At 33.5% G+C, this 20,057-nt stretch overlaps 2 protein-coding genes and 1 long non-coding RNA gene across 6 annotated transcripts; all 3 read left to right on the top strand.

The window, feature by feature from the left end:
* The first annotated feature begins 318 nt into the window (after window positions 1-318).
* On the top strand, window positions 319-19,598 carry LOC7487472 (GDSL esterase/lipase WDL1). Of its 4 annotated transcripts, none has more exons than XM_024587161.2 (6): window positions 319-672; window positions 17,957-18,010; window positions 18,450-18,590; window positions 18,710-18,786; window positions 18,874-19,020; window positions 19,185-19,598. In XM_024587161.2, the coding sequence occupies exons 1-6, from the start codon at window positions 562-564 to the stop codon at window positions 19,393-19,395; spliced, it is 741 nt and encodes a 246-aa protein (XP_024442929.1). In that variant the 5' UTR covers window positions 319-561; the 3' UTR covers window positions 19,396-19,598. The 4 variants fall into 4 exon arrangements, with proteins under 4 accessions (XP_024442929.1, XP_024442928.1, XP_006373987.2 ...); XM_024587160.2 differs by having other exon boundaries at window positions 321-672; window positions 17,957-18,034; XM_006373925.3 differs by lacking the exon at window positions 319-672 and adding an exon at window positions 16,221-16,553.
* LOC127904438 (uncharacterized) lies at window positions 679-3,933 on the top strand. Its single transcript, XR_008057631.1, has 2 exons — window positions 679-2,022; window positions 3,486-3,933. It is a non-coding gene; the product is annotated as an uncharacterized LOC127904438 (long non-coding RNA).
* On the top strand, window positions 8,296-15,340 carry LOC18106310 (GDSL esterase/lipase WDL1). The gene is made up of 7 exons (XM_024587162.2): window positions 8,296-8,480; window positions 13,666-13,743; window positions 13,960-14,100; window positions 14,280-14,356; window positions 14,452-14,592; window positions 15,045-15,190; window positions 15,262-15,340. The coding sequence occupies exons 1-7, from the start codon at window positions 8,370-8,372 to the stop codon at window positions 15,294-15,296; spliced, it is 729 nt and encodes a 242-aa protein (XP_024442930.1). The 5' UTR covers window positions 8,296-8,369; the 3' UTR covers window positions 15,297-15,340.
* Window positions 19,599-20,057: the final 459 nt, after the last annotated feature.

Consider the following 20,057-nt stretch of genomic DNA (forward strand, 5'->3'; position numbering starts at 1 on the left):
CATGCCTTTAGCTAAACTCTTTCGATAAGAAAAGAAACCTCAATAATTACAATATCTAATCTCAATTCTCGAAAAAAGCACTTGCGGAAATTACAAGGAATAATTAATGAATCAATATATTATTAAAAAAAAAAAAAACAAGAGAGTGATGAGCAGAAGCACACACGCGCGCAAGGACGGAGACAGGGGGCTGGCGAGGCCCCGGCACTTGCAAAGAAAAAATTTTTTCAGCCTCTTTCTTAACAATATTTATATTTTTAATCTAAATAATAAAATAATTAATATTTTAATTCTTTTTAATTTTATTTTCTACTTCCATCCCTGCACACGAGGGTAAGGAAAATGCCAACTTTCTTTTGTCTCAATATTTTTATTCCTATCCTCCCACCATAACTACTGATTAGAAGAAAAAGAAAAACGCATTAAAGAGGGGGGAAAAAGGGTCTTTTCCATTCGAATGAAGGAGACAAACTCTCTCTAATTAACTCTTCAATAATCCCAACTACACACACTTCCAACAAGAGGGAGATTAGCCAGAGAGAGTTTTCAAGAAAAACAGAGATGGTAGGACTGCAGAGGCCACAGTTTGTGCTGTTCGGATCATCAATAGTTCAGCTCAGCTACATCAATGAAGGTTGGGGTGCTATTCTTGCTCACATCTATGCTCGAAAGGTATTCTTTTTCCATTTCTTTTCCTTTTTATTGATGGAGAATCGAACCCAATTTCTTTTATAAACAATTTGAATGATAGAGTAACAACATCGCTCCGTTTGTTTCTGTAATACGGTATATATTTGTTTAAATCATAAATTTAAAAATATTCGGTTAATTAACAAACACCACCGTATATACCATAGTTTTGTAGAATATAATACAATTTATAATTTTTCAAGTTTATTTTTTTAAATCATAACAGCAAAAACTATAATAATATCAGTATATGCCGATTAAACCATGGTTCGCAAATGGGTTATCTTCTATCTTTTGATGCTTAATGTGATTTTTGTGGTGTAATAATTTGTGATATGATCATAACACGACTGCCAATCATTTAGCATTTAAATGGGCCGTTAGGAGACTATTTTACGCATCTGTCAGATCAACATTCATTTCCACATTGCTGCTGGGACCCACATTTCTTATCTTGTAGACAGTGCATGGATTAATAATGGCCTCCAATTTTATGGTCCATTAATGAAGAGATAATCCATGTTTGGCATGTCAAGAAGAAAATAAAATCTAACTATACTGCCCCACTCGCCCCAAGTTGCGCGTGTAATATAATGGAGGTACAAATCTCAGCCATCTTCTACGCCTATTGTATAAATATACCGTTCACTACAATATAGCTTTTAAGTGTTCCTTTTGTTATTACTGATTTATTTGAAGGTATTTTCATTGATTTATTTTTTATTGAACAGAGAAATAACAAAAATAGTTCCAGAATAATAAAAAAACTAACTTTGTTGGACAAAGATGTTTTAGTATTTTTCTTTTTAAATGTACACTGCAATCACACAATTGTCCTTGAGGTGAAAACATATAGGTTATGCGTATAGGGGTATTAAAGTCTTTTCCCTAAGGTTTTTTTTTTTTTTGTAATTACTAGGGTTGGTCAAGGGTGATAATGTGATTTAACATTGTATTAATATTTTTTAATTAAAAAAACTGTTGGCGAGTGTTGTTAATGTGTTAACGAGTGCCAACATAGCGGAGACGTTGCGCACTTTGAGCGGCGCGTGTGACACCTTTTAGCGGTGAAAAATTGCCATTCGCTGTCTCATTTTGTTATCCACCATGTCCTCTTCTTTTATGACCGGCGCGTGTCATCTAAAGGTGATCGGTTTATCTCTGGTGGACCTTTCTTTTTTCCCCTTTTATTTTTCAAGTTCATGTTATACTCAATATTTGTCTGTTTGTTGCCTTTGATTATGACAACGTGTGGCAGGATCAAAATATAACACTCCCTACATAAGATAACTTGGTGATATCAAGTTTAAGGATCACTTACACAATCATCGTGTAAGCCTTTCTATAAACATAGATGATCTCTTCATATGAAATTCTCATACGGGTCAATTCAGTGTACATGTCATCTGACAAGCACCTATATATTAGTTCTACATATCTCTCATACCTCAGTTTATGAGAACAACTACTTTCTTTTATCAAAGAAAAAACATAATATGTATCAGTCTCAATAATTCTAATTAATGTCCAGTCTTAATAGAGCATTGACCAAGAATATTTAGGAACAATGCTTTGATGCAATATGAATCTTAAAATTACAACAACTTTATAATTTTCTTTACAAAATATTTTTATCCCAAAATTTTTATCTTTACTATAGATTCATTAATCAAATATTATATTCTTTAATAAAATATTTGATAAATATTAAAGATCAAAAATATATTTACATAAACAAAGTCAATTTCATATATAACCAGTTGATTGGCTACAAGGCATATACACTAAATCTTCATAAGAAAGTTTTTTAAAAAATTACATATTAGGTTAATATATAATTTTTCATAAAGTAATTGCTAATGTTACCATAAAAATTGAAAAATAAACCAAATAATTTTTTAGATATAATTTTAATGACTTTATTTAAATATTATTAAATTATAAAATATAAAATATTATATAAAAAAATAAAAAAATGATAAAAAAAAAAAAAAAAGAAGAGGGAAGGCCAAGAGAATGAGGCTAGGCATGCTTACTCGCTTTGCAATTTAAAAATGAAAAAGCTAGGCACTCGTGGATATGGAAGGTCAAGCCCACATCCTTGATCTCTTGAAAAAAAAGATTGAGTGTGTCTAGGCCTGGAATGCCTAGCCTGCACACTTACGCTTCTCTTTTTTAACCCAATTAGACGGCAAGTCATTCACAAAGTTTTTTTAAAATGAATGCATGACTCTATCACAAAAAATAACATGTCATCCTCTAAAATCAATTTCATCCATCATATCAGTGGCTAGAAAATCAAGGTAAATGTATTTTGATCCTCAAAATTTAATTTTGAATCTATTTAAAAAAACACACCTCAAATACATCATATAAATCTCAATAACCTAATTTAAAATCCCAAAATATTATCTAATTGGCTTAAAAACTCAAAATTAAATTGAATCTAAGCAAATTTTGCAAATTATGATCTAATTTTCTAAGATGAAGTAGTGTAATGTAATGAATACTATAGAATAAAGTTGTTCATTTTCTTTGAATGAAAAAAAAGCTTCATTGTTCTTTCACCTCAATTTTTTATTTTAATTTTATTGATAGTTGTCAGCTTTATGACAATCTTACGTAGGTGCTCTGTTTCATACATTGGTTTCACCCTCTTCTGTATCTGTATGATATAGAAACAGATACAGACAAACCTCCACCAAGAACTTGTTAAACCCACTGTTTTGAAAAGGAACACAAACTACAACTACTGGTTTCTGAATTCTGATCATATCGTTTCTTTCCATTACCAGAAGTTTTGGGAATGCAATTTTCACAGGGCCATCTTGTGTTGTGACGATTCTCTCCAGAGAATGTCTCAACAAGGACAGCCAAGAGCTAATCAATGCTGGAGGGCTCCTTTCTCCAGATCCTATCCAACTAGGAAACGAAGACATTTATTAGTCTAAAAAGAAATAAGAAAAGTTGTATTATTATTGTGCCGCCGATGGAGTATGCGGCCACCGGATTTGACGAGGTATCGTTGCTTGTGGTGGTATTGTTATCTAGTCTTCTGAAATGAACTCAGCGAGCAAAGGACTAGGAGCATTAAAAGATGAGAAGTTGCCCAGATGGAAACCATTGACTATCTTAAGAGATAGATGAAGTATCTTCTAATTTTTGACATATTATTTTGTATTTTTTAATGCTATTATGCTTCTCCTTGTTCTTGAGAAATAAAGATTTTATCAACATCTAGAACTCCATGTCTTGTATTTTTCTTGTTTCTGTTTTCCGTAAATTATTTTATAGAAAAATGATTAATAAAAAATATTTATAATGAACTTTTAGATTTAGTTTATTTACTTAAAGATATTTTTAATTAATAAAATTTTATAATTTTATAAATAATAATTCACTTGTAATATCATCTAGTTATGCACCACAATTATTTCATCTTAACTTTTTTTTCACTATTATTACAATTATTTTTATCGTTATTGTCGTTATCCCACCACTATTATTATATCACTATTATTTTTATTTTTTAAACAATACTATTAAAAAATATTATAAAAAAAGATTTTTTATTTGGAAAATATTTGACTGCAAACAAACCTACCCTGAACCACTCTAGATTGAAAAAGTCTAATGAAAATAACACACCATGTTTTTTTTTTTTAGTTTAATGTGGGTGTTCGGGTCAGCTTACGCGCATCTCGACTAATCCCACAGGCCCTGAAGTTAACGATCATGTAAGCCTCCAGTGGCCATCAATAAATTTTTTGATTTCAAACTCTTACCGCTGATCACCACCTAGATAATTAACGCTCCATGTTTCTTAAACTCCCATGAGAAGCACATGGATGGTGGGAAACGGCACGAACAGAGAGGGACAATAATGATTGTCATTCGTCAAAGGAGGCACGTGCTGACCTCTACACCGCATGGCATAGCCTCTCTGCTGTGTCCCACATATATTGTCCTTTTGTCCTTTTCCATTCATTTGGATTTGGAGCCAGCCAGCCAGCCAAAATACAAGCAACATGGTCACTTTCTTCTTCCTCTTAATTTCACTGTTCGATTTGATTCTGACGCTTAATCACAATTATCTTAAATTGATTGAGCTAATTCAGGGGCTTTTCAATTATTTTTTTCAATATTATCTCCACGAGTTTTGTATATGAACTCAATTTAAGCAAAGTAAATTAAATATTTTTTTTTATCTTTGTATAAGATCAAAATATTATTTAATTCATGGTTAAAATTTTATTTTTGAAAAAAAAAAACACATTACCAATGCCTAGAAAAATATTTTGCTCAAAACGTTTTTTACTATGACTCGCAGCATAACGCGAGCTAAAGAACAATTATAAACTAAAAGAGAAGGGAGTTTTATTATACATCTCCTCATAAAGCACTATTCATTTGAATAGTACTTTGTTTTTTTTTTTTTTACTTTTTTTCAATCAATTTTTTTTTTGTGATTTCATTCTTTAATATTAGATTTCGTTTTATTGAGTTATCACATTTTCATAACACGAATCGTAGGTTTGGCTCGTTAATATGGTTTAGATGTTTAACCCGATTGACTCAAGTTTTTTTCTTTTTCTTAATTAATTTTTTTCACTTTTATCCTTTAATATTTGATTGATTGAGAATTAGACTTCATAATTTGTTTTGTTTACTTTTTATTATGATATTTCAGCATCATAACCTAGGAATAGTGCTTAATGGGTTAACCCGAGTTAACTCGGGTTGTTTTTGTGTCATTTTTTAATTAATTTTTTCCAGTTTCATCATTTAACACTAGGTCAGGTGGGAATTAACTAAAAAAAAGGGGGTTTTACCGTATCCCTTCTCCCAAAGCACTATTCAATTGAATAATGCTTTGTTTTTTGTTTTTTTTTCTTTGATTTTTTCAATTAATTTTGTTTTTTTTTTGTAATTTCATCCTTTAATATTATATTTTTTTTATTGAGTTATTACACTCTCATAACATGCATTGCAGGTTTGACGGGTAACCCAATTGACTCAGGTTTTTTTAATTAATTGTTTTTTAATTTTATCTTTTAATATTGGGTTGATTGAGAATTAGACTTCATGGTTTAGGAATAGTGCTTAACATGTTAACCTGAGTTGACTCGGGTTGTTTTTTTGTGTTATTTTTAATTGATTTTCTCTAGTTTCATCATTCAACACTAGGTCAGTTGGGAATTGAGTTTCATAATTTATTTTGATTTATGGTCGAGTTTTAATATTTTCACTCTGGTTAAATCGGGTCATTTTTGTATTTTCTCTTTAAGAGATTATCTCAATTTCATGACCCAGGTAACGGGTCCTTCAACATTGGAGTTGTTTTTTATTGGGTTGTCCCTATCTCATGACTCAGGTCGCGAGTTTGGCAGATTAACCCAATTGACTTAGTTTTTTTCTCTTTTTTAATTGGCTTTATGTCTTCCAATTTCATCATTTAATATCGTGTTTTATTATGAATTAGGCTTCATGATTTGTTTTGGTTTGCTTTTTATTAGGTTATCCCGACATCATGAGGGGATGGTGCATAACGGGTTAACCCATATTGAATTAACTCATTTTTTATGTTATTTTTTAATTAAATTTTTTATAAATTTTATCATTCAACATTGGTTTTGTCAGGGGCGATTGAAAATTGAGTTTCATAATTAGTTTTGATTTATTCTTTATGGGGTTATCTCAGTTTCATTATCAAAGTTATAGATTTGGCATGTTAACCCAATTAAATCAGATCATTTTTTATTTTTCTTTCTATAAGATTATCTCGATATGATGATCTGGGTCATGGGTTTGATGAATAAACTCAAGTCGTTTTTCATGTTTCTTTAATTGATTTTTTTTAATCTTATTTTTCAATATTAGACTGATTGTGGATTGAAATTCATAATTTATTTTTATTTGCTTCCCATAGGGTTATCCTAGTCTTATGACATGGGTCGCGGGTTTGATAGGTTAACTCGAGATGCTTTTTAGGTCATTTTTAATTTGATTTTTTTTTCAATTTTATCCAACATTAGGTTGATTAAGAATTAGGATTCATAATTTATTTTGATTTGTTTTTTTCTATAGGGTTATCATAGTCTCCTAACTCAGGTCGCCAATTTGACATATTAACCTGAGTTGACCAAAATCACTTCAATATATTTTTATCTTAATATTAAAAAAAAAATCATCTCGAATTTTTTTAGTCAAACAATATTTTTACGGGTTGTATGAATTACTTTTGAATCCACAAAGTTAACCGGGTTAACCTTCATATAATTAAAAAAAAATTTCTATTAAAAAATAATATTAACAATTACTAAATATTTTTTTATTCAAAAAAAATTGACCCAAATGGTGGATAAATGATTTTAGTCTTCTACCGTAACAGTACTTTTAAAATTAAACGAAAGAAGAGAAACAGCGAAAAGACATATCTTATCCATTTTCTCTTTAGATCAAGCGTCGTAGGAAGCCAAAGCTCAAAAGCGACCGTGCCTGTGTATCTTTTCTTTGTAGTGTTTGCTTTTGCTTTATAGTATTTTCTCTTGTCATTTGTTATTTTGTTTTTAAAGTTTTTTTTATTTAAAAATATATTAAAATAATATTTTTTATTCTTAAAAAATTATTTTTAATATAATATATTAAAACAATCTAAAAATATTAAAAAAATAATTTTAAAAAAAATAATAATTCAGACCGGTGCACATGTATTATTTGATTTGTCTTGATGCACTAAAAGTTTCTTTTCTTTTTGGTGGATAAGTTATTAGCTCGGATGGTAGTTCATCGGCCATTACTGTGCTGGCTGGCTGGCATGACCTATGCCTGGAAAGGCTAGTTTAAAGTGTGAGTGTTTGAAAACGTGGTTAATATTTTTATTTTAAAAATATTAATTTTTATTTTTTAAAAAAAAAAATTAAATTTTTTTTTATTTTAGATCGTTTTGATACGCTGATCTCAAAAATAATTTTTAAAAAATAAAAAAAATACATTATTTTAATACATTTTAACATAAAAAATACTTTAAAAAGCAACCATAACCACAACCACACTCTCATACAGGCATTATAATACTCTCAATTCATGACCATGAGAACTAGTCTACACTAATAGCATTTTTTATGTTAATATCAATTTCTTTTTTAAAAGTATATTTTGTTTTTAAATTTATAGAAGTAATATTTTTATTTTAAAAAATTTATTTTTAATATCAATATATTAAAATAATTTAAAAATATAAAAAAATAATTTAAAATAAAAATAAGATTTAAATTTAAAATATTTTTAAAATACAAAAACAAACTATTTATCTCAGGTCACATTGATTATTTTTAGGTTTCTTTTGATTAATTTAATGATGTGAATTGCAGCTAGAGACAGATATAATTGTTCGGAGTTAATTTGATATATTTATATTTTAATATTTTTTAAAAAATAAATAGTAAAATATACCATCATTTAAATCCTTTAAAAGTATTGAATTTTTTACTTCAAAATGAGTCTTGCTACACGGTATACTGTATACGTGGTATCATGTTGTCCGCACGCGCATCCAATGCGCGTAAAACTAGCTTAAATAATGTACAACTACAAAATGGGCAAGTTAGCTATTGATGATTGCCCTGGGTGTTCTTTGTTTGCAGATAGAAGCAGCAGTGAATTGCAGGTAGAGACAGATGGTTGGACCAACGAGACCACAGTTTGTGCTGTTTGGATCCTCTATTGTTCAGAAAAGTTTTGACAATGGAGGATGGGGTGCCATTCTTGCTGATACATACGCTCGCAAGGTATTTCTTCGATATATATATCTATCCTTCTTTCAGTTGCCCTTCGTTGATGATTCTTGTTTCCTTTCCTGTCAGCAAACATTCTTCACGGTTCCAAACGTTAGTCTTACTTTGTTTCTGCGAGTCTGAAAATGGTGGTGGACATTTTCATGATAGCGTTTTGATTTTTTGTTTTGACATTTACATGGTAATGATAAAAAAAAGACAGAAAACACTAGATGATGTTGTGAAGAGACAGAGAATATGGTTGAAGTAATAAGAAGATTTGCAGAGAAGAATAATGAAGAGAGGAACAGAGAAGAGAAACAATGGGTAAGTGAATGATTTCTAATTCATGACATTATTTGCTTGTAATCGTTGCTATTTATACATGAGCTTAGCTGGGTATTATCTATACAAGATTCCCGTTGGTTATAACCAACTGTAACAGAATACAATCTTCAACTGCTATCTCACAGCTCAACATCCTCCCTTGAACTAATTTGTCGATTAGTTCAATTTTTGCATCATACCCATGCCTAATTTGTCCCTTAGCTTTAAGAAAGCCTCCAGCTTTAGTGGTTTCGTCATGATATCTGCAATTTGCTCTTGTGTGTTGCAGTATACTAGTTCCACAACCCCATCTCTTGTAAGATCCCTTAGGAAGTGAAATCTGACATCTATGTGTTTGCTTCGACCATGTAGTACTGGGTTTTTTGAAAGTTTTATAGCAGAATTATTATCACAATAGATCACTGTACTAGTCACTTGTTCAAGGCCAATATTGCCCAGAATTCTTCTTAACCAAACTCCTTGACAAGCACAGGATGCAGCAGCTATAAACTCTGCCTCTGTTGTAGATAATGTCACCACAGGTTGTTTCTTACTGGACCAAGAAACAGCTCCTGTACCAAGCATAAACACAAACCCAGATGTACTCTTCCTGTCATCAACATCCCCAGCATAATAACTATCTGCATATGCTCTTAGTTGTCCTTCATCCCCTTTTCTGTATATAATCCCAAATTCTGTAGTTCCCCTGAGATACCTTAGTATCCTTTTGACAGCTTGAAGGTGCATTTCAGTGGGTCTTTCCATATATCTACTGACTAACCCAACTGCATACATAAGATCGGGTCTAGTGGCTGTCAAATATAGCAAACTGCCAACTAATTGCTTATATTCTGTAGTATTTACACCCTTTGCATTTTCTTCATTTTTTGTAAGTTTGCATCCTGGGACAATTGGATTCTGCACTGCATTACTATGTTCCATTCCAAATCTTCCCAACACCTCTCTAGCATACTTCTTTTGACAGATGAATATCAGTTCTGCATTTTGTATGACTTCCACACCTAAAAAGTACTTCATTCTTCCAAGATCAGACATGTCAAACTCTCTCATCATTGAGTCTTTGAAGCCTTTAAACATGCATTCACTATTTCCTGTAAAGATAAGATCATCCACATATAGACTTACAATTAGCATACTGCCTTTGTCACTGGTTTTTGTGAATAATGTATGTTCACAGAAGCATTTTTCAAAGCCCTCTTTGACAAAGTAAGTCTCAATTCTGCTGTACCAAGCCCTAGGGGCTTGCTTGAGTCCATATAATGCTCTTTTCAGTCTGTACACCTTATGCTCCTCTCCTTGTTTCTCAAATCCTTGTGGTTGTTCAACAAATATGGCTTCAGCTAGCTCTCCATGCAAAAAGGCACTCTTAACATCCAGCTGATAAACATACCAGCCTTTGTGAGCTGCCAATGCTAGGATAGTTCTGATTGTATCCCACCTAGCTACTGGTGCGAATACTTCATTATAGTCAATTCCTTGTCTTTGGGAGTACCCCTTTGCCACAAGCCTTGCCTTGTGCTTGTCCACCTTTCCCTCTTCATTTAATTTGGTCTTGAATACCCACTTCACTCCTATAGGTTTTGCTTCAGCTGGTAGGACAGTTAATTCCCATGTATTGTTCTTTTCAATGGCCTTTATCTCTGTATCCATTGCTGTTCTCCACTTTTCACTTTTGACTGCTTCTTCAAATGTGACAGGGTCCTCTGTAGAGATGAGCATTGCAAGATTATGTCCTCCCTCTTCTTCTCCTTCAGATAGTGCTTCATCAGTCACATAATCTGTTAACCAGGTTGGTTTTCTTCTGCACCTTTCTTGCTTGTCATTCTGTGATATTCCATCAGGTAGACTATCTACAAGACTACTTGATGAGTTATCATTGTGCACACCATCAGCATGTTCAGGATGACTGTTTACACCTTCAAAACCTCCACTGATCTCACTGTCTTCTTCCTCATTAATGTCTGCCCATTCTAACTCTTTATGCTTCAACTCTTCTGCACTTCTGTCCCACTCCCACTTTTCATTTTCCACACATACTACATCTCTGCTAGTGATGATTTTCTTTCCCACAGGGTCATAAAGTCTGTACCCTTTAGACTCTTCACTTACTCCTAACCACACACATTTGAAACTTTTGTCATCTAACTTCTTGCGTTGATTGTCAGGTATGTGAGCATAAGCCACACATCCAAACACACGGAAACACTCAACACTAGGCTTCCTGTTACTCCAAGCTTCTTCAGGAGTAGTATTGGGAACAGCTGTGGTGGGGCTTCTATTTATCACATAGATGGACCAATTTACAGCCTCTGCCCAGAATTGCTTTGGTAATTCCTTCCCTGACAACATGCTGCGCACCATATTCATTATGGTGCGATTCTTTCTCTCTGCAACCCCATTCTGCTGTGGGGTGTATGCTGTGGTAAGTTGTCTCTTGATTCCATGTGTGCTGCAAAAATCATTAAATTCACTTGAGGTGAACTCTCCCCCTCTGTCAGTTCTTAAACAACTGATTCTTTCACCACTTTCTTTTTCCACACTCACTTTATATTTCTTGAATATAGACAGTGCTTCAGATTTGTGTAATAGAAAATATGCCCAAGTTTTTCTACTATAATCATCTATAAAAGTGATTATGTACCTTTTCCCACTGTTTGATTGTGGTGAAATGGGTCCACAAATATCTGCATGGACAAGTTGTAGTTTCTTGGATGCTCTCCACAGACTTTTCTTTGGCAATGTCTCTCTATGCTGCTTTCCTTTCATGCAATCTTGACAGACTTTTAATGAGTCATTCAGTGCAGGTAAACCCTTGACCATCTCCATTGAAACCAAGGTTTTCAGCCCCTTGAGGCTTAGATGCCCATATCGACAGTGCCATAGATTGGTGACATCTTCAGATGTTGCTTGTAGACAACTAGCCATTGGAGTTATCACAGTAGCAAGTATGGGAAATATTCTGTTAGATGACATTTGAGATTGCATAATCAAACCTTTCTTAGGGTGATAAACCCTACATTTGTCATCTTTGATAAGAATTGCTAACTGTTTTTCTTGCAGCTGGCCTATGCTCAGGAGGTTGTTCTTCAATTCAGGTATGAAATATACCTCTGTGAATACCTGTGTAATTCCTTTGATGTTTAGCTTGATATGTCCCTTTCCCATAGCCATCATTTTTTAATTGTCTCCAAGCTTTACAGTTCTTCTAAACTTGTCATCAAATTCAAAAAACCATTCCTTGTTGCTGCACATGTGATTGCTGCAACCTGAGTCAAGAATCCATACAACTTCTTCTTTTTGCTGTATATCTTCATGATCCCCTTCATCTTTGTAGGCCATTAATAACATCTCTTCTTCCTCATCTACTTCTGCAAAATATGCATTCCTGTCATTTCTGTTTCTAACAGGACATTCGTATTGAAAATGTCCTAGTTTTTGGCAGTTGTAGCACTGGATCAAGGCTTTGTTGTAGGGCTGTCTTCCCCTTCCTCGACCCCTTCCCCTGATACCACCACGAAATCTTTCCTTCCCTTCAGTTCTGTATTCAATTCTTCCTCCCATTTTCTCTGAATTAGTAATGTTTAAAGCCTGCTCTTCTTCTTTCTGACCTTGCATCCTCTGTTCATGAACTAGGAGACTGCTTTGAAGTTCATCTATTGACATGGTTGAAGAATCATTAGATTCTTCAATAGAACAGACAACATAATTGAATTTTGAGGTCATTGACCTTAAAATTTTCTCAACAATTACATTCTGCTTCATACTTTCTCCATGCACTTGCATTTTGTTTGCAATAGTTAATGTTCTTGTAAAGTACTCATCAACTTTTTCCCCTTCTTTCATGCCAAGAACTTCAAATTCTCTTCTAAGTGCTTGTAACTGGGCACGTCTCACTTTGGTGGATCCTTGATATTTCAGTTTCATGGAATCCCAAATGGCCTTTGAAGTCTCCTTATTGAGTATAGTTTCAATGATGGTTCTGTCAATGGCTTGAAATAGGTAGTTCTTGACCTTTAAATCCTTCAATTTTTCTTCTTCAATTACTTTCTGTTGTGCTGCTGATTGTGCTCCTTCTCCTCTTGCTGCACCAATCCCTTTTTCTATTAGACTCCAGTATTCTTTGGACTTAAGAAAGTTCTCCATAAGCATAGACCAATGGTCATAATGACCATCAAATCTTGGTATTGCTGCCTGCACAAAATTGTTTGATTCTGTTGTCATTGATTGATCTTTTCTGCTTTGCTTTTCTTTTTCAAGAAAACTCAGTTTCTTGATGTTCTTTATTTGATTTTAGTGATATGGCTCTGATACCATATGTTGTGAAGAGACAGAGAATATGGTTGAAGTAATAAGAAGATTTGCAGAGAAGAATAATGAAGAGAGGAACAGAGAAGAGAAACAATGGGTAAGTGAATGATTTCTAATTCATGACATTATTTGCTTGTAATCGTTGCTATTTATACATGAGCTTAGCTGGGTATTATCTATACAAGATTCCCGTTGGTTATAACCAACTGTAACAGAATACAATCTTCAACTGCTATCTCACAGCTCAACAGATGAGCCAACAGCTTTAACTAGAAGCCTAAAACACCAGGCAAGTAAAGGAGTGTAGAAGTTGAAGCTAAAAGTAGTAAGATAGAAATGACAAACATACTTGCCCACTAAACCTTCAGATTCCAGTCAGAAGATTTGTTCAAGTCAAAGTAAAAATGTAGTCTCTAGTCTCTAGAGCAGGACACCAGGTATCTAGACTCTGGACATCTGGTGCTCAAACTCCATTAATCATACATTTCAGATCTTATAAGATGTTGGATCTCTTATTATTATTATTATTATGCAACTGGCACAGGCAGACATAGTGATGCGGGGATATGGAGGTTGGAATTCAAGGAATGCTTTGCAAGTTCTTGATCAAATTTTCCCCAAGGTACCTTACGATCTTTTGTCTTGTAAAGTACGTATTTAAAATAATCTAGGTGAGTTTATATATTGTGAAAGCCTCGTTAATTTCTGGCATCTAACACTCTCTCGTGGGTTTTTCCATGCTTTGCATTTACTCTTCTTATATGGGTCGTAAGGAAAATTTCCTCCTGTTAGTTCTACTAGGACACTGATGTTCTTCAGTTGTTCTTAACCAATTAAGGATGCCGCAGTACAACCTTCATTGGTTATAACCTACTTTGGAGGTAATGATTCAATGAAGCCTATCCCCGCTGAGCTTACTCCTCATGTACCCCTTCCTGAGTTCATAGAGAACATGAAGAAGATTGCTACACATCTCAAGGTAATCCTTCAATCTGGGCTGCTGTTTAAATCAGAATAAGCAGGATGCTTGCATATGACAGGAACACCTGCAACTTATGCATGACTGATGGCTGAAACTATGCAATAACTTTCTTAATTACTAGAAAATGAAAACGTCCATGTGCTGTTAGTTTAATATGCTTTGTATTTGATTGCCAGAGCCTTTCTGAGAAGACTCGAGTCATCTTTCTAGGTGTTCCTCCTGCCAATGACGAGATGATCATCCAGCTCTACGGGTTAATTTTCCAATGAAGATTTTGATTTTTACTCCTCCTTTTCTTCCATAGAAAAGTTCAATTCTAATACTGGTGCATTTTATTTATGAAACCAGTGAACGTGCCGCTCGATCAAACGAGGGTGGCCGGATATATTCTGAGGCTACTTTAAAGCTGTGCCAGGAACTGGAAGTGAAGGCCATTGATCTCTGGACCATAATGCAGCAAAAAAATGATTGGTTGACTACTTGCTTTACGTAAGTTCCATTAGTTTTGCGATTTGAAAATGTTAGAGAATAATATAAATTATATCCTAAAATCTCACTTAACAGCTTAAACTATTGGGTTGAGATGATTTTTTGACATGGTATCAGAGCTTTAATGACCAAGTGATCATGAGTTTGAATCCCCTCATCCTCATTTATTTGATAAAAATTAAGCACAAGGTAGTGTGAACCTGTGCAAGTTAATTTCAAGCTCAAAGAGCTTTCATTTAAAGGGGTGTGTTAGAGAATAATATAAATTATATCCTAGGACCTCACTTAACAGTTTAAGCTATTGGATTGAGATGGTTCTTTGACAGAAAATACGTAGATTTGAGTTGAAATAGTATCAAAACTGATAATCTTTCTATATGTTAATGTCAAAACCATAAAAAATAACCTCAAAAGATATCAAATTTAATGGTTTTGGATTGGTGTTTGGGCAGTGATGGGTTTCATCTTGCATCAGAGGGGAGCAAAATAGTGGCGAAAGAGATAATAAGGGCCCTTGAAGAGGCAGAATGGGAACCAAGTCTTTATTGGAAGTTAATGCCATCTGAATTTGTAGGGATCTCCCCGTTCGATTCAGAAGGCAATGGAACCATGTGAGGGGAAGAAGATCCCATGAATAATATTTAGGGATCTCCCCATTCGATTCAGAAGGCAATAATGGAGCCATCATAAATTCAAACATGTGAGGGGAAGAAGATCCCATGAATAATATTTCATTTCTTTGCCGATCTATCATGCCTTTCATTTGCAATCGTGTCATTTCAGATAATATTTCTATGGCCAACAAACAGTATAAATGTAATATTTATGCTCTGAAAAATATAAAAATTAATTCTTCAAAACACACTGCATGATTGTTCAAAAACATCATAGAAATTGTTTCAGAAAGCTCTTTGAATTAATCACTTAACAAAAAGATCTTATAAGATGAGAAATGCCTTGGATTTGTTATTTTTTGGAATTTTTTGCTTCGGCCTTCGAGCAGGGAATGAGTTCGAGAAAATTATTTTGTGGGGCTTAAAAGGACAGACACTCTAAAGCAAAAGAAATTTCTTTTTTTGATTCGGTGACCATACAAAATGGCAGAAAGTGCGCTCTACTATTTACTGTTAAGGCAACCAATGGATCTGGCCATTCTGAACCAGGAGACAGTTTTTTTTTTTTTTTTTTGTTTAAAGTGGCTGTTGTGGTGGTTTTTTTAAGTATTTTTTATTTTAAAATATATTAAAATAATATTTTTTAAAAATCATTTATTTTAAATATTATTACATCAAAACAATCTAAAAATATAAAAAAATAAATTTATAAAAAAATGAATTTTCACACTACATTGTCAAGTAAATCATGTTAAACATGAACCCATGCTCACACATAGCGATAAGCATTTTGAATAAAAAAAACAAGAGAGTGCTGAGCAGAAGCGCACCCGCGTGCAAGGGCGGAGACAAGAGGGCTGGTGGGGGCCCCGGCCCTTATAAAAGAAAAAAAATTTTAGCTGGTTTCTTAACAATATTTATATTTTTAGCCTAAATAATAAAACAATTAACATTTTAACCCTTTTTAATTTTATTTTCTAGTTTCGTCCCTGCAGACGAGGGTAAGGAAAATGCCACCCTACTTTTGTCTTAATATTTTTATTCATATCCTCCCACCATAACTACTGATTAGAAGAAAAAGAAAACGCATTAAAGAGGGGGGAAAAAAGGGTCTTTTGAGTTTTCCATTCGAATGAAGGAGACAAACTCTCTCTAATTAACTCTTCAATAATCCCCACTACACACACTTCCAACAAGAGGGAGATTAGCCAGAGAGAGTTTTCAAGAAAAACAGAGATGGGAGGACTGCAGAGGCCACAGTTTGTGCTGTTCGGATCATCAATAGTTCAGCTCAGTTACATCAATGAAGGTTGGGGTGCTATTCTTGCTCACATCTATGCTCGAAAGGTATTCTTTTTCCATTTCTTTTCTTTTTTATTGATGGAGAATATTTTTTTATAGACAATTCAAATGGTTGAGCAACAACATGGCTCTGAATTTATTTAAAACATAAATTTAAAAATATTTAGTTAATTAACAAACACTGTATATACCACAGTTTTGTAGAAGATAATATGATTTATAATTTTTCAAGTTTATTTTTTTAAAATCATAACAGCAAAAACTATAATAAGATCAGTATATGCCGATTAAACCATGGTTCACAAATGGGTTATCTTCTATCTTTTGATGCTTAATGTGATTTTTGTGGTGTAATAATTTGTGATATGATCATAACACGACTGCCAATCATTTAGCATTTAAGTGAGCCGTTAGGAGATTATTTTACGCATCTGTCAGATCAACATTCATTTCCACATTGCTGCTGGGACCCACATTTCTTATCTTGTAGACAGTGCATGGATTAATGAAGCCCTCCAGCCTCCAATTTCATGACTTTATGGTCCATTAATCAAGAGATAATCCATGTTTGGCATGTCATGAAGAAAATAAAATCTAACTATACTGCCCCACTCGCCCCAAGTTGCGCGTGTAATATAATGGAGGTACAAATCACAGCCATCTTCTTCGCCTATTATATAAATATACCGTTCACTACAAAAAAAAAAAAACGTGAGCTGCAAGTCTTGAAAGAGCAAGCGTGGGTGGTGGATGCATGAGAGTTTGGACATGACCAAGAGGTTTTCAGAGGAGAGAAGTGGAGATAAATAGATGAAGAAGGTTTTTATCCCCGGCACAAGGCAAATGGAACATATGAATGTCTGGAATCTCAAAAATATAAGATATTAAATAGCATTTACCAAGTGAATAAAAACATTCATTAGATATAATTATAAATAATTAAGTTGCTGATTTGTATAACTAGTTTGGCTCGGATGTTTTTGACTACACGAGCATGTTTATTTTTACATTTTAAAAATATTTTTAAAAACGTTTAGAATTTTTTTTATTTTTTCTTTGCTTTAAATTATTTTTATGTGTTTTCATGTCTTTTTGAAATGCTGATATTAAAAATAAGTTTTAAAAAATAAAAATATATTATTTTAATGTATTTATAAATAAAAATCACTTTGAAAAGTAACCACGACTACAATATCAAGCAGACTCTATATCTATTATATATATATAAGCTTGCAATAAACCTCAAAATAAGAGGAAAATGTTAATTATGCACTCTCAGCTGCTAATATTAGAGCTTCTTGTGTAACATATAGAAGAATACAAATTTAATTAGATTTAAATTCTGCTTAGTACTACTTTTGAAAAAAAAAAAAAACAATTAATCTAGTGCTATATATGTTGTTTAATCTCTTGCTCATGAACTTATTTTGGTTTACAAATGGGCGCAGGCAGATATGGTATTGCGAGGATACTCAGGTTGGAACTCAAGGCGTGCTGTGCAGGTTCTTGACCAAGTTTTTCCAAAGGTGTTTTTTTTTTGTCACTAACAGGGAGACTTAACCAGAATATATATATATAGTATTAATCATAGTTATAACACACAGCTAAGGAATTAACCTGGTCTAAATCTCAGTCACAAGTCAGTGAGTTAACATAGACTTTGTTTTTTAAAAATAAAAACTCGAAAACGACGTCTTTTCATGTGTGTTTTTATATATATAAAAAAATTGTTATCATTTTGGTATTAAAAAAAAATAGAGGCCGGTTCGAAGTAAAACCCGGTCTGAGCAAGGTTTCGGGCAAACCCGCTGAGCCATGTTGGGTTTTATAACTGTGTTCTTAATCATGAATCTGCCAGCATTTTTATATTATTTTCTATAGCTAACTTGTTGTATATAGTCATGCTTGGATGCTGATTTTCTCTTATTATCAATAATTAAGGATGCTACCATACAACCTTCCCTGGTAATAGTCTATTTTGGTGGTAACGATTCTGTCCACCCTCATGCAACTGGCCTTGGTCCTCATGTACCGCTTCCTGAATACATTGAAAATACGAGGAAGATTGCTATGCATCTGAAGGTGAGCTTGCAAAAGTAGAGCGTTTCTTCACTAACTGAGCCATGCACGCTCAAGGTATGTTTAACACTTCCTGTGTGCATGCAAGTTGGTAAATTAACACACTGTTGTCCGATTACCAGAGCATTTCGGATAAGACTCGTGTCATCTTTCTTTCTGCTCCTCCTGCTAGTGAGGAACAAATTGGTATCCATTTAAGGTGATTTGTTTTACTTTCTGTAGTTTTCTGTAATGGTTTTTGATTTAATCAAGCACGATTGAATGAGGATCGTGTTTTTTAAACCAGTGATAAAATAGATATGGTTAGAACAAACGAGTCCTGCCGGATATACTCAGAAGCATGTTTAGAGGTGTGCCGTGAGATGAACCTGAAGGCAGTTGATCTCTGGACTGCAATACAGCAAGTTGATAACTGGGAAACTGTTTGCTTGAAGTAAGTTTAGCTTAGATAAATGGGGGGGGGGGGGGGGGGGGGGGGGGGGGTGGGTGGGTTGCAGAGACTAGTTCTGGTCTCATGCTTCACTGATCAAACTCCAGCAAAATTCATTTGAATACTCATATTCCTGTCTTGTGCTTGTCTCTGAAACTTGTATGTAGGGATGGGATACATTTTGCACCAGAGGGAAGCAGGATAGTAGTAAAGGAGATTCTGAGAGTCATCAAAGAGGCCCACTGGGAACCGAGCCTTTACTGGAAGGCAATGCCTACTGAATTTTCAGAGGATTCACCGTATGATCCAGTCAGTATGGAGGGAAAGACAGTAAATGTTTCCGAGCCTGATTTGTTCGGAGATTTTCCTTGGGAATAAAACCTAACAATAATCACGAGGTGTATCATCGTGTGATGTTTAGCCGTATCTTCTGAATATCTTTGTAACATAAGCAAAGCGTTCAGATCACTAGCCCAGTGAGAGCTTGAGCTTGTGCTGCCTATTTTGGAATGAGACTTGATTGTAAGAGAACATGCTCTAAGAACGTGGCCTATATATGGTATATTTCGCTTACAAGGTTATTTTGAGGTATTTTACTATTTTTCTGTTGCAGGCACATGCCATCGTTTTCAAGTTTTTAAAGACCATTCAGAATTACATTCCAAAAATCTAAAAAACTTTTAAAATTTTTAAAAATATTTTTTATTATTATTTTAAAACTAATATAAAAAATAATATTTTAATATATTTTCAAATAAAAAACACTATGAAAACCCTCTACAATGAAACATCATGGCACAGCATTGTGAACGTGTCCAACAATTGAAATCTCTCGACTCTTTAACAACTGATATCGGAAAAAGAAAAAAAAAGAAGAAGAAGCAGATTTAGTAAACAGTTAAAAAATAAAGGGAGAGGAAACTCATAAGAACAGCAAACTTTACTGCTGATATGGTTAGCTAGTCTAATAAAACAGGATGGAGAAAAACTAGATGTCAGTGTGTTGACATGCCAAAACCACAAACTGGCAGAAAGGTATA

The sequence above is a fragment of the Populus trichocarpa genome, chromosome 16, assembly GCF_000002775.5.
Source record: "Populus trichocarpa isolate Nisqually-1 chromosome 16, P.trichocarpa_v4.1, whole genome shotgun sequence".
Lineage (NCBI taxonomy): Eukaryota > Viridiplantae > Streptophyta > Magnoliopsida > Malpighiales > Salicaceae > Populus > Populus trichocarpa.